At 41.5% G+C, this 15,559-nt stretch overlaps 1 protein-coding gene across 1 annotated transcript in view; it reads left to right on the forward strand.

Annotated features, from left to right (window-relative positions):
• The window catches only part of prmt3 (protein arginine methyltransferase 3), a 50,298-nt gene extending 36,936 nt beyond the window's left edge, over positions 1-13,362 (forward strand). Inside the window, exons 14-16 of the mRNA XM_080034476.1 lie at positions 3,585-3,635; positions 4,359-4,446; positions 13,123-13,362. Coding sequence (XP_079890602.1) covers positions 3,585-3,635; positions 4,359-4,446; positions 13,123-13,232 — 249 coding nt within the window. The 3' untranslated portion in view covers positions 13,233-13,362. The remainder of the gene's footprint in view (positions 1-3,584; positions 3,636-4,358; positions 4,447-13,122) is intronic.
• Positions 13,363-15,559: the final 2,197 nt, after the last annotated feature.

Genomic DNA, 15,559 nt, shown 5'->3' on the forward strand with positions numbered 1-15,559 from the left:
TCTAATACAATATTAGAGAAGGTAATTCATCTGTTGATTGTATTTAATGATCATCACAAAAGTAGGAAGTGATTAGCAAACTCTGAGTAGCAACTCAGATGTGTATATAAATATATTTTTGAAAATCACACATATGTATATAAATAAAAATTGCATCGAGATGCATTGAGAATCGATTTTGAATCGAATCGTTGACCTCGGAATCGAATCGTTAGGTGCCAAGAGATTCCCACCCCTATAGTGTATACATTACGTGTTGAAGAAACAGTTAAAAGCCTTTTTGATACAGCTAATGCATTGCAAAAAGTAGAAAAATACGCTTTTGAATTTTTTTCATGTCCAAATTATTTTGTTCCCCTCTGAACAAAGCTAAGTCAGTTTTGGAGAGTATGCATCCAGACCTTGTCCCACAGTTAGAGTATAGCTGTTTGTGTGTTTTTGAGGCATTCTGGGTGAGCAACACTGACTGGAGGTGCGCTGCAGCAGAGGCTTATTTGTGCTCCATCTCACTGAGAGAGTGGCAGCAGTTGGGTGGAGCAGCTGAGAACAGGAGAGATGGGGGAGGTGGAGGGAGAGGAATTCACACCAACTCGCCGTGAGGCGGTCGTGCTTAAAGCCTCCACGCCTGGACAAACCCCATCAAAAGAGCATTAGCCCTCTTTTCTCCCTCCCTCCCCCTCAGTGGCCCTCCCCTTAACCCCCCTTCCTTACGTTGTATAATAGTATCTGGCCGGGCCACGCGGCTCGCTGACACACAGCCGGGCGAATGGGGAGCGATGATGAATTGCTCCCTGTTGGTGTTATCCATGATGATAATTATTAATTTTCCAGGAGAATGGGGGGCCGGAGAGCTGCAGTGTAGCGGAGCCTCCTCCGTGGGCTTCACACAGCCCACTGTCATCACTTATCACAGACAGAGCCGGGGCCCAAGGCTAAACGCTGATGAAAATGAAAAGCACTCATTCTGATTTGTCCTGTTTTTGGTGTGTGTGTGCATTGTGCCTCTGATGTTTTACGTTTACCCTTTCTTTTTCCTTCCTTCTCTTTCTATTTGTCTCTCTTTCATCCTTAACCCTATGTGTTTGGATACAAATGCTGTAATCCATCAGGGTTTTCACAAATTCTCACATATAAAGGGTCGTTAACATTATCATAAATTAATCGATTTCAACGTAGGTCTACAAGTTACAGGATGACAATTGAGACGGCATTTGTCAACATCTTAAGTGATAACATTCGATCAAAAAGTACTGTGTGTGTAATGTGAAATTGGTTGAAGAAATAGGAAACCCATCAACAACCATACATCTCTTTAGAGCTTTTCTATCTCCTTTTAGCTCCTTGTTTTGTTATATCACATATTTACGGTTTTGTTCCATTTCAGCCCTGTCATCAACTTCATGCTAACAAGCTATATAAATCAACTGTACACTACCTGTGTTTCGCCAAACGGCACACAAAGTTATCAAAGAGCTGGTGGAAAAAGGGGCTATTTTTCTCAGTTGTAAAAGTCTTAACCAGGGCTAAAAGGAAGAGATACTAATTAATGGAGTAGTGAAGCACCTAGCTCCTTCACTGGTTTTTTCATTTGCAAGTTTCCCTCTATGGCCTGCATTTTAACTGCCCTCTCCGATGCAGTGTGAAAGTTGCACAACGCAGAAGTGACAATCAATCTCGCTTACGAGGCGTTGTCATCAGCGAGGCACATTGAGGATGATCTCTGCCTATCTGGCTGCGAGAGGTGAATCCGCTCTGCCTGACGAGTAATTACGGCTAATTTCCTAATTACCTCAGCACTGAGTGTCTGTAGCGTTCATTAAAAGCCATAATTGCATTGGGTTGACATGCTCTTTTATCCACTTTGGGTTATTTTCTGGCGGTTTAGCGGTGAGCTAGCGGTGCCGTCACTGCCTGTCTGAGTTGATAAAGGTTGATTGAAGTCTCGCTGTGGGGAGTGTGTTGGAACACAGTTTCTGACGGCTTCGTGATAATCAAGTCTGCATCTGTCTGTCTATGCGTGTGTACTGTATAAAGTATACATGCATGATGAATAATATATAATTATTAGCCACTTTAGATGACATTTTTTATTTAAATACAATTTTGGAGACTTACAGTAGCTGTAAACAAATGGTGCTGTATTTAGCTTCAACAAATGATAATAACCAATAAAAAAGCTTGTAAAAAAATCCTCCCCAATATTTGACATTACAGTTTGTTAAGGCCCCTCCTCTCCTGCTTCTTCCCTCCCTTTCAACTTGGTCTGCGATTCTTTAGGTTCCTCTCTTTAATTCTCTTTCCTCCTTTACCCTCTTCTGTCCCTCCAATTTCCCTCTCTCCCTCTCTTGCATTGATTCGGCTCTTCTTTGTCTGCGAGAGCTGGCCTCCAAGTTGTCAGCTGTGTCAGGATTAAAAGCTATTAGTTCTGCATCATTGCCACTACAAGTGCGCGCCTCAGATTGATAGAGTGCCTCTCTTCCACCAGTGGGGGGAGAAATGGAAGGAAAACAAGCCTGGGGGGTGGTTTTTACCTCACACATCAGACAACGGTCACCTACAGGCACTCTGGCCATGGACTCTACCTTAGTTGGTTTTGGACGTGTGAATTGTTTTTTTTTCAGCCGGGTTGATAACTCCGTAAATCCTTACTAGCAGACAGCACAGCCTAATTACAAGGAATAGAAGTCTGTAGTTTCCGGGCACATCTAAGACCTAAACAAATGTAAGGAAGCTTTAGACTGACTACTTTCTTCTATTTACACACAGTTTTAATCTACACAAGAATGGAGTCCTTGATACCAGACATTTGTCAGTTTTCTTATTTCCTTCCCTCTGGTGGGCATTATTCAGATGAACGCACATTCACATTCAGTCGGACCAAAACCATGTTTTTATTTTCCTCAACCGATTTGTCCTCTGTGCTGAGTATTTTAACATTGCTGCAACACTGTCACCAGAATAGCCACCTTTGCTATTTAATGTGCCATGCTGATTTTTTATTTCTTTTTTATATTGTCAGCAAAATTGCCTCAATGTAGTTGGTGGCTGCCTCATAATTTATTTATTTTGCCCAGTGACAAGTGTCCCAGGTGGAGGGAGTTCATGGGACGTGTTGTTGACTCAGCCTTAACAAGGAACCCAGTTGGGTTTGAGAAGAAGGAGGGTTCAAGAAAATTATCACATGAATCATATCAATACCCACCCACTGTATCTGTAACAGTGTGGCCAATATAGTTCTCAAGAACATAACCACACACACACACACAAAACAATGACATGGTAAGAATGGCAAGCAAATTAATCACTAAGAAATTGTCAAATGTTTCCACTACATCACTATAAGTAAGAAGTGTTGTAGTGATAGGTGTAAATATTTGATCAGTAAAAAGTGTTCCTGGTTTGTTTTTACTACCATATTCCAGCACAGCAGTTAATTTAGCTGATTTTGCTCATTAAAACACTGAGACTTGTTCTGCCTCCTGCTTCTCCCTCAGCTCTGCATGTCAGTGTTGCAGTGAAGTCAAACAGATCCAGGGGTTTATTGTACTGTCACATTCTAACACGCCCCTAATATTTCATTGCAGGCAATTGTCGGCTACTTTGACATTTTCTTTGACAAAGGCTGCAGCAACAAGGTAAGCAGCAGCGGCAACAGCCAAACCATTTAACGGAAACTCAATTATGTTCACGCTTTAGCGTGTTCCCCCTCCCTGAGGCGTTTGCTGGCAATCGACGGGCGTCCTAGCCGACTGCTGATATAAGCACTTACCCCAGCAGAGCCGGCCAGTCGGAACAGCCCGTGCCAAGCCCTGTGAGCAACATAGACATGCTGTATGATTGCACTTCCTATTGTACCTGAGACTCAAACTGCATGCTGTGGATGGTCCAGTAAATTTCTATTTTCCTAGGGAGCTACAGTATGGTTGGAACAATGTAACATGGGATAATGTGTTTGCTTTATAAATACAGTACTTTTAGGTTTAATTCATAACACAGAATAAAATGTATATGATTTTGACACAAAACTCTAAGATTTGGATTGGCTGTAACAGGACCCATGACATAGATGATTGATTATCAGTATTCATACAGCTTTCTTTTAATCCTTACAACTACATTACTTTGAACTTTAAAATGTCATTGTTCATATGTTTCATATGGACACAAATGACATGAATCTCATGGCACAAATTAAGGCTCATTCTTAATGTGTTTATAGACTTTCATTTAAACATACGCAGAATAATGTTTTGAGGTAGGAAATTGGTGTATGCTGATTTATAAATGGTTTCTCAACCATCCAGCACTGGATTGTGTGTGTTTTAATCTTTTTTTACTTTTACATTTTATCACGACAGGTGATCTTCTCCACGGGTCCTCAGGTGACAAAGACACACTGGAAACAGACCGTCTTCCTACTGGAGACGCCTGTAGCTGTCCAGGCAGGTCAGTAACCACACAGACCACCACAGAGCTAAGCAACACTCTGCAAAACTGTAGCATTGTATTTACATGTAGAGCATACAATACTGTATAATATGTACATATTCCTAGGCCGAGAAGAGTTTACGAGAGTGGTAGAGTTCAGTTTTGTGTTCCATTTTATTGAGGTTTGCATTATATCAGTTTACCTGCTTCCATGATTTGATTTCCCTCGCATGGACCCTGATGTTGTGAGCTGCGACAGGTAATCTGTCTGCGGTGGAAATGTAGTCGGGGCTGGTTGACACCCGTTATCTGTCACCCACATAGACAGCAAAGGGATCATAACAAATCACATTCAGCCATCAGAGACAGCATGTAAAACTTCATCTGATAGCTCGTTGTAGGCATCTGAATCATGACATGCTACAAGAGGAGCTCCCTGTAACTGACCAGGGAAATATTTATACAATCCCTGTATCAACAGATTAAAGTTTTAAAGGCGTAGCTTTATGTTCCCTATAATAACTTTCTGCAGGTTAAAACTCCAGCAAACATGACGGAGCATCTTGTATTGCTTTCTGTGAAAATCACCTCGCTGTTGTTGCTGTATAGTGAAAATGTCAATCAACCAGCCATGGACATGGTACCGATAAATGTGGAGTTAGCGATTCTGGAGAATGCTTGAATATTTCCTCACGATCCTGCTACCTGTCCGTACTGCGTGTGCGCTAAAATAGATCCAGTGTTAATACACAACCTAGGCTCTGTAAACTGGTATGTAAACAAAGGGGGCCCACCATATCTGGCAACATCCCCTTTTACAGAGCCTAGGCTGTGTATTAACACTGCATTTTTATTTCAGTGCACACACTGTACGTACAGGTAGCGGATCAGGATATTCTAACAATTTTTTTTTGATAACAAGTATTCTCCAGAATCGCTTACTCCACCTTTAACATGAATATTTATTTTTAGCATAAATCACATTGGGTAAAAGTGTCGATGCAGAGAACGTCTCCAACCAAATGTGCAGCTCTTCCTCTTGCAGCACTTTACCTCAACTATATATCAATCAAAATAAATTATACTGATTCAACTTCTGCAGAAAAGTGTTACGTAATCCTGATCATTTCACTTTACAATAAAAAATGTAATCAAAGTCTGCGCTTTATTTTCTACATCCACATCCCGTAGCCATGTAGTTGCGTAATTGTATGAGCAGCTGGAGCTCCCAGGTGTTGCAGTTGTACATGCATAAACAGGGCCCGAGGCAGTATATACAGAAGTGCATGTGCATCCATGACTAGATCTGTTTTTTTTTTGTTTTTGTTTTTTTACCTTCATTTATACAAGTATATCCCATTGAGACCGAAGACTCTTTTGCAAGCGAGACCTGTTTTCCTTTCCCATGTTACCATTCACACACACATAGCAGGCTAACTATTGACATTCACACGAGGCAAGTTGGGTGAAGTGTCTTGCCCAAGGACACAACAACTCTGACACAGGTGGCAGGGCGGGGATCGAACCTCCAACCCTTTGATCATCGGCCGACCTGCTCTACCAACTGAGCCACAGTCGCCCCGAAATCTAGACATTGATCATATGTCTGGATCACAACTTGCCCCTTAGCGTATGACCTGCTTAAATTTTCCAATACACACTTTCACAAGACAGCCAACAGTTACCAAACTTCCTTACAAACACATATGCTATAAAGCGGTGCATCACAATAACCTGAAAGACTTATTCTGACATTGATACACTTGTTTTTATCTGTGAAGGCGTAGCATATTAAATCTTCAGTAATGTTCTTAAGTTGGACTTCATGTTAAAGTGACACTTTTAAAAGAACAAACTGCACACTTATTTTACCAATGAAAAGTAAATTCTACCTATCATTATTACTAATACAAAAGTACCCTTGCTCAATTTAACACATAGAAGGATTGTGCTGCTACAGCTTTACTTTTGACTTTAAGCTTGGAGTGGTTGATGTTATCTTAATGTTGATCTGAAGATCTGTTACACTATGTTTTAGCGTTAACCATTGTTCTGTTGTTAAGCATAAGTTAAATATTTGCAATGTAATAGGAAGTCAAATATACAAAGCAAAAACTAGGGAGAATAAGAGCATATTATCCTGCCTTTCCATCTTCAAGACCTTATATTGTTATTCGTAGTGCAGTTTCGATTATTTGACCATAGCTACAATGTATAATCATTACTTTCCTGTGTTCCTTACATGCTAGGTCCTCTGTTGTGTCAATGATCCTGTGTTTATAACAGATGTAAGCTATGGTCCTCTGTGTGCTTTATCATAATGGGAATCGGGGATGTGTCTGCTAGATGTGGGGATGGATGAGCCTCGAGGTTGGCTGTCCACTCTGACCAGATATTAGATGGAGTCTACTACTGTAATAAATGACCTGGAGTCGCTAGACGTCAGGCGGCCCTTAGCCATGCTCAGCCTGAGCTGGCGGCAGCGCTCACGATAAGACATCAAAACCTCTGACACTGCTCAAACGCTATCGCAGGCACCGCGCTCTGCTGGCTCAGATAAACACAGCTGACTCTGAGAGATGTGCTCGACACACAACACTAACACAGTACAGAAGTGGGAAAGTAGAGAGTAAAACAGGGACAAATTTAGTTGAACTATTTGGCTCAGAATATTTATTTTCTCCGTTTCAATTTGATCATACAGTGAGTGTGTGTGGGATTGTGTCTATATACAGGCTGGCACACACACACACACACACACACACACACACAGACATGCATATGTACAGTATATAAGGATAGATAGATCCGTAGAGGCATGTTTCTTCCACTGGCTTAATTTTTTTGTTTTTTTATTTTTCTTGTATTGACAACCACATGATTCTTCCTTTAAGCAATACTTTCAGAACAGACTTTTTACATTTTGAGTTTGCAGTTTGTGCAGTGTAATGAGCATAGCGGCCTCTAGGCACCACTAGACTTCAGTCTTAAAACTCAAATCGTGTTCTTTTAAACAATAACAATTCTTTCATTTAATATTTAGACTAATGCAGATGCAAATCTCTTTTTGAGGATATGCTGCTGTCTAAAATTGTCAAAGGAACACACACATACACACAATTGTAAATGTTTCTTACCTCTGTTTCTCTGTCTTTTTATTTTTTACATTGCATCTGATTATACAGTCAGCAGAGCATCTTGGTTCTTAGGGTTACTCTGGGGCATGGTGAAATGTTACAGCATTAGCCCAGACACATGCACACACGCGAACTTACACACAAACACATACACAGCTTCACACAGCCTGAGCTCAGAACCAGTCAGATTCGATCTATCTCTCCAGACATTGAACCTATAAAGATCTATCAGTCTGAGTGTGTGCTGTATATCTGAACCAAGCAGAGTGAGTTGGGGAAAGTTTTAAAGGGAGAACAAAATGAAGAAGGGAGTGTGTGTGAGTAAGCGGGAGGTTATTGATGTGCCCGCTCCACCCGGGCACCCTGACGGTCCCCAGCCTCCTCCAGGGACCGTAAAACAAGAAATTGGGTTTTTAACAGCATTCACCAGCTTCCTACTAGGCTCCTTTGGTGTACTTTACAACACGCACAGACACACACACACACACACACACACACACACACACACACACACACACACAACACACAACCACAACCACACATACACACACACACACACACACACACACACACACACACACACACACACACACACACACACACGCACGCACTGCTCCTTGAAACACTCAAGTTCACAAGAGTACTTATACTTCTATAGTAAACTTCCCCCTGGCTATACGATAAAACTTCCCTAAAGTCACCTTGAAGATGACAAAACTCTCTCTATATACACACACACACACACACACACACACACACACACACACACACACACACAGAGAGAGAGTGGCTCCTGGGTATTGACTGAGAAGCACCTCCAGCTCAGATTGGCTATAGTGAGGGCCGGGCGTAAACATCCAGTGGTTTGTTTTAATAACGTCTGTGTCTGTCGGTGATTTATCGTGGCAGAGAGCGAATCCTATTTGATGTGTTTGTACGAGTGCAGCAGTAATTAACTCTGAGGCCGTGCTTCTTGTGGGAGGCGCCCGGCGGAAGAGAGAGAAGGCGCGCAGCAGGCTGGAACAAAACATCCCCGCAAATCCTCCCGGCTTGGCAGCGTAATAAATTAAACAGCGAATCATTTGTCATGCTCTGCTGTGTTTGTGTAGCTCCAGCATTGAAGAGGAGGGTCCATTCTCACAGTTTTACCTACTTAAATGTTCACACTGGAGAAATTAGGTCACACTTATTTATTTATTTATTTATTTATTTATTTTTGCAAGAAAGTCCCAGGATCCTTGAGTTTCGGCGCTGGCCTGGATACCTGCTCCAAGGGGTTGACTCAAAGCGACGGAAACATGGGCATTTGTTTCTGTCAGGACTTTTCATTGGACAATCGAGGGGTCCCTTTTGTCCCCACCCACTTCCACATCCTCTGTCCCCCTCCCTCACCTGTATATAGGCCAAGTTTTAACAACTCCTCCCCGCTCTGTTCCCCCTCTTGTTTGAACTCAGAAGGTCCTTGAACTGTCGAACTGGCCAGGCTTCAAGTTCTTCAGGGCTGTAATTCAAAACCAAAGGCTGGATTTGTGTCCACAGACCGGTGCTTGGGATATACAACCCTTTAGCTCTGCGTCTTCCCTCTGCACTGAACAGGAAAAAGGCTGGGGAAGTAAAAGGCCATTAAATGAAGGTGGAGTGGAGCAAGAGGGAGAATGTCAAAGAGATATGGCTGATATGTGGCCCTGAGCATGTGTCAGGGAGAGGGGGCTGAGGTGGAAGCTGGCTGTACACCCCAGTGTCTCATCCAAATGCTTTTGGTATTTAGATGATTCCGATAGGATCTCGACATCATTTTATGATCTATAGAGATTAAATAAAGTTTCAATGGATATCCAATAACAGAATTTGTTTCTGAAGTAAATCTTTCTGTTCTCGGTTCTTTTATATTGCTCATTGAAAGACCAATCCCCCATCTCTTCAGCTTGCATTTATTTGCCTTGCACGTTTAGAGACACTGGAATTATTTGTGAAATGCATCATCAGCCTGATACAACCCGGTGTCATGGAGTCATGTATCAACCCATGTCTAGTTAATTTACCTTGCATGAAATGGGCTGTGTTCCCCTCACAGGTAAAAATCTGTTTTCAAAACGGTAAATGATGAGCACTTTAGCTCAGTGTACTCTTTCCTTCACTTTATGGAACTGCAGCTACTACTAGGAGTGTGAACTGAATGGTTTGAATGTAAATGACAACACTTAAAATAAATCACGAAGGCATCAGTGTATTTCAAGTGTAATTTCATGGAGAAAGGACCTGCGTTGGCTTGAGATGGGCTGTTTCTATAGGGCCTGGTTGTGCTTAATGACACTGGCATGTTGATGTACGACATCTCTGCTCCGTTCCCCGACTCATTTCCACACATGGTTAACTCTTTCTCCCAGCATCTGAGTGGCCGGTTTACAGAAGGCACTGAGGCCCTCTTCCAAGGGGAGTTTGGTTTGACTGATTACACCAGAGCTGGTGTAGTCGCACCACCACCGAACAGACATGTGCTTGGTGATTGTGCTCGTAACGTTCTAATACTTTGATGTCAAACATTAGGGATTAGTTGGACAGTTTTTAAGTTTATTTTAACGGCAAAAGTCTCCAGTCCCAAACCTCTTTGTCACTTTTAGTTGTGTTTCAACAGTAGGTCAGCAAAGCTCAAGCAATTATTCCTTTGACCTTTATCAGCCATTTGCCAAGTTGAGTTTGATTGCAACCGCCCGCTGCACTCCATAAGCACCCAGGCCCTGTTGCTGTCGCCAAAAAGGGAGGCCCCTTTGTTCATTTCCTATAAAATAAAGAAAAAACTAAGAGTGTTGGGGGGTTGAGCAACTTTGCTTTTTGAAGGAAATACATCCAGGACTGGGAAAATCGGGCTAGAATGGTAATCTATTATTTGAGTCACAAATAACTAATGTAACTATAGTGCATGCTGTCAAACCAATGTACTTATAACTAAGATGGTTGTCTGTGTCGGCTAATCTTTGTAAATCTGCACGAGTTTGAGCACAACCTGAAATCTGGAAAGAAGGAACTGAAGGAAGAGGAGCTGAAGAAGCGACGGATTTCAGTTGATGTGTTTTTAAGATTGTTGAAATGTACATTTTCCGTCAGGATCTTAGAAGTCAGTTGCACACATATCACACATCAGCCTTCATACACAGATCACCGTGTTTTGCCACCCAGAAAACAAAGAAACAGACACCATGACCTTTTCTGTTTCGGCTGGGTTGTCCTGCATCCATAGTGTCAACTTCTGACCCAGTTCATTAAGTTGGTGATGGAGTGGCCGGGTCAGACAGTGTCTTTCAGACTGTTATTGTGGCCTTCCATGTGTTGGCTGTTGAGCATAGCTCAGGCAATGTACCGGAAGCCAGAAATCGTAACTTAACTTTGGTTCTCATTGATGAAATCTTGCCCTAACACAGATTGAAAAAGTAATTCATGCAGTCATTAAATCTTTTTTGACCACTGTAGATTCTTTCGCCACTTTAAATCACATTCCCGCCATTTCAGCTTTTTTACATTGAACGTTGTGTGTTCTATAATAGATTTTTAATTTTTTGTAGTCTAATTTGGAATTGGTCATTCCTTAAGAGAGATCCCAGCCTGAGTTCTTTGGGCACGTCCCTCCAGAGTGAGAACTATCCTGCTGAGGCTTTGGAAGAACCGGACTGACCCGCCCTGCACATCAAATGCTGAAGTGTGCATAGTTTGAGTCCAAAAAAGGCAAGAATGCTTATATTTTTGGTTTGGTTACTTGTTGTCTTTAGATGCTGTTAAACACTTTGTAACATTATTTTGAAAAAGTGCTATATTAATAAAGGTTTAGTATAGGGACTGTTAAGTTTCATCCTATGCTCTTTTTCCAACATAGGAGGAAGTCTATCACCTGACTAACACACGGTCTTTATATTCAGGACCAGTATCTAAAATGTAGCAAAGTTCATTTTATAATAGCTTTTGTTCATTCGTTACACTGTGGTTTCTTCATTTGTAAAAAGCCCCCTACAGTGTAAAGGCTGCCTGTCCTCCTCTCTGCAGTGAAGTGACAGACCCAGAGTGCGGCGCCAGTGGCAAAGACTCTGTGACAGCGGCGTTGGCATGGTAACGAGTAAGACGTGACAGCAGCCATGGCGGACGCTTTGCTGGCAAAAAGAGCCACAGTCAGCATTTCCCAGCCCCCTTGTCCTCCTCTAACCTAGAGCAATGAAGAGTCTGTATAGCACAGAGAGAGAGGAGCAGTGGGCGGCTGGGGGCTATGTGGGGATGTGCGGATGCTTGTTTTCCGTGTGGATAAACATTCGTTTACCTCCAGCAGTCAAACGTGAAGTTAATCAGAGTGATTATGTGTCATAATCATCGGCCTCTCCTCCTGGCGTCCTGACTGCTCATGCGTCCTACTGTAGATGCACTTCCTTCACACTGCCATCTGGAAGTTTAACGGTCCTGCGTTCATACACATACACACTCACACACAATCAAGCCTATTAACATACATTAAAACCATATTGCCTTTACACACGTCATCATTTCTATGAGCGCCAGTGTGTCTCTCCGCTCGCACTGCAGAGGCCTGAGCTCAGCAGCATTGTGTAGCTGCAGGGCTGAATCTCTTCTCATGAGCAGTTATTCATTACTTTTTTATTATGAACACAATGATCGATGTCTGGCTGAGCGAAATAGTTTTTCTGCCTTTTTGTGTGTTTTTTGTCTGGGAGAAGTTATGGTAAAAATGAAATTGTAACGTTAACAAAAACCAAAAAATCCACTCACTCGTTCGTTCTTAAGCGACCTGTTGGGACGAATAGTGCACAGCACCTTACATGAATATTTTTACATAAATGCTTACCTAATATGTCTTATTTAGTTTCCAAGGATTGGGAATTGTTGACAACAACATAACATCCCTCAGCGATGTAGCATGACTCCATGAACTAAAGCCCCTTCCAGTTTAACAATTCCTTTTAACACTAGCTTGAGATGTTTGAATATTTACTGTACATACACACAGCCTACTATACTTTTTACAACGTAATACAATGGGTGTTTATATGGCCTACATACAGTATGTTCGATTCCTTCGTAATTTGATATCATACTGTTAAACATGTTTTTCTGTTTTGGTTCAATGCTTGAGGGCTTCCCACCTTTGTTAAAAAAGCTTCCTGACTTGAACTCTTAATGGCAAAAGCCAAATCTTCTCTTCGTCTTATTTTGAAGTTATGTGTTTTGTGGTCATCTTTGTCTTTTGTTAATTCGACATATTTTTATTTTTATTTCAACATTCTGGAAATGTGTTGTAAAATGTCTTGAGAAACCTTGGGTTGAAAATGAACTTTGAATACTGTTTAACTTCAACAGCTTGGAGAGCAGCTTCTTGTTCAAAGTGAACATTTAGACACAGCAGAGATAGGCGATCGTGTGCCAAAACGTTCATTCCAACTAAACCCCACAGCAGCTGGTTTCAGTGATCATCACAGCTTTAAACACTATCCCTCCAATTTGAACTAAATTGTCTATTGATGTTGGTATTTCTTCTCTCTCTCTTTGCTCTTGATTTTAGGGGAGGAGCTCAAGGGGAAGATCACTGTGCGTAAAAACAAGAAAGACCCTCGCTCGCTGTTTGTCACCTTTGACTTCCGTGACAGGAAGCTGACTTACAGCCTGCAGTAACGTAGGCCGTCACATGCTATGACTTTTAGAAAATAAAACCCAAAAAGTATTCACAACATGTGGGAGCAGATTAAACTTCAAATACTTGATATCATGTTTCAAATGTCTGGATTGTGTCTGTGCTTTTGAATAAAACATTTAAAAAAGTCATGTATGAAAATTGTGTCTTTGTGGGTGTTTTTATATTACGCGTACAGTAACATGATTAAACTCCTGTAAGCAGTGTTTTGGTTTAATGGGAAAGTTTTGAAATATCTAGGTTACATATAACTCCTGTTTCCAGGGCATTCCAATGACTCTATTTCAATCTGAAGCAAGTTTCAACTACACATTGAAATGCAGTTGTATAAATGCTGTTGAAGCAACAGTTAAAGGTTGAGTCAGCCTTTCTGGAGAATGTTGACAATATCACTTTATCAAAATCAGTGAATATCCCCTCACGATCCGATACCTGTCCATACTGTGTGTGTGCTGGGAAAAAAATCTGGTGTTATTACACAGCATAGGCTCTGTAAACTCGTATCTAAACAAAGTTTATACAAACATACAGGGCCCCCTCCCCCCCGTATCTATCAACATACACATTTACAGAGCCTAGGCTGTGTTTTAAGACTGGATTTCTTTTTCCAGCGCAGACACATTTCAGACTTGTAGTGAATTGATGAGATATTCACTGATGTTGACAGAAAAAAAATTGTCAAAAAGCATTCTTCAGAATTGCTGACTCTACATTTTAAATGCAACTTCGATGTCTGAAAATCTTTCTTTTAAAAACAGTTTTGCCTAATGTTAACCTATTCACCTGTTCAGACCACTCTCATTAGGCACCATTACTCACATGCATTCCTGTTGGATTCAAAATGTCCATCAAACTAAAGAAAAACGCTACGAACTGTCCGCCAGCTCGTTGTTAAAGAGCCATGTATTGCTCTTAATTTCCTTCCATATTCTGCTCCTTATTGTCCTACTTTTGAGCTGCACGAGGTCTCACTCGGGGCATCATCCATCTTCTGTGAGTTTACTGGGACAGTGCGGAATGGATTCTAGGTTTAAAAAGGCTGACTGAAGCGTCTTTACATACTTCATTGAGCAGCTCTGCTTACAATTAAAGATTTTGACTTCCTATTTGGCCTGAGATGATGAATCCTGTACTCTGAGTATAGTAGTCATCTGCGAGGAGGAGGAGGAGCAGACTGTGGGGCTGGCTGTCTAGCTTATTGGTGATTTGACATTCACCTCTTCTGATGTATTTGTACTGCTTTTGTGTCCTCTGTGCCTTTATAATAATCCAGTCTTGTCTGCGTTCTGACATCAAATAGAGAACAGGCTTCACTGTGCAAGAACACATCTGTGCATGTTTAAAAGCTGGCTTGAAATGAATTTGTCCACTGGACTGTATCTAAAATGTCTTGTCAACTATTGAATAGTTTCATTTTCTACCTGATATACTACCTGCATCAGTGAGATGAACCTTTACTGATGTTTTGGTAAAGCTAATATGCTGAATTTGCACATCACCATGCTCTTTGACTTTATATAGAACTGACAAGAATTACATTCAAAAATCTGAAACTGTCTCAGATAACAGTGAGTCCAGGCTGCCATCCATTCATTATTGAGGCAAATAGTGGAACAAATTACTTAAAAATCCCTTTTCATGTAGGCTAGTCAGTTGTGTGCATTGTGGTGAAGAAAAGTAGGCCCATATTCTTATTTATCATTTTCAAAAAGTCACAATTGTTTTGTTTTTACAAACTGTGCAAATTGTCCCAAACAGATGGAATTCAGAAACTTTCGATACGACTCTTTATTAAGAATATTGATTTGGGATGGCCTAGTCTATATATCCACCTACAACCCAAACACGTCTGAATATTTGCTTTTTATTCGTGTTTAATTCAAACGAAACAGCTGCTGAACGGCCTATACAAGGCGTTCTAACTTTTTTTCTGAAGCAGTTACACAGATTGCCCGAACTTAAATTCAGCCAGGACTGATGATGGTGATGATGATGATGATGATGATGATGATGAGCCGTATGGGCCTCTGGTTGACCTCCCTGAATCACAGCTTCCCAGGCGCTTCTGGATGCGGCTCCTTATCACCCAGGCGACAGTGGGAGGGATCAATTAATTACATGAGCTCATGTAATTAACGAGCAGCACGAGGAGACACCGAGAACCTCCTCCTTGAAGCGGTTAGTCCCGGACCAATTCCGGTCCGGTTTAGGCAGCAAGTTCTGCAGCATAAATAAGACTCTCCAACGGTACATAGGAGTCGGGCTAAAATTAAACACAGATGAAGATGGTGCTTAAAAACTGCAAGGA

The sequence above is a fragment of the Ammodytes marinus genome, assembly GCF_949987685.1.
Source record: "Ammodytes marinus genome assembly, chromosome: 1".
Lineage (NCBI taxonomy): Eukaryota > Metazoa > Chordata > Actinopteri > Uranoscopiformes > Ammodytidae > Ammodytes > Ammodytes marinus.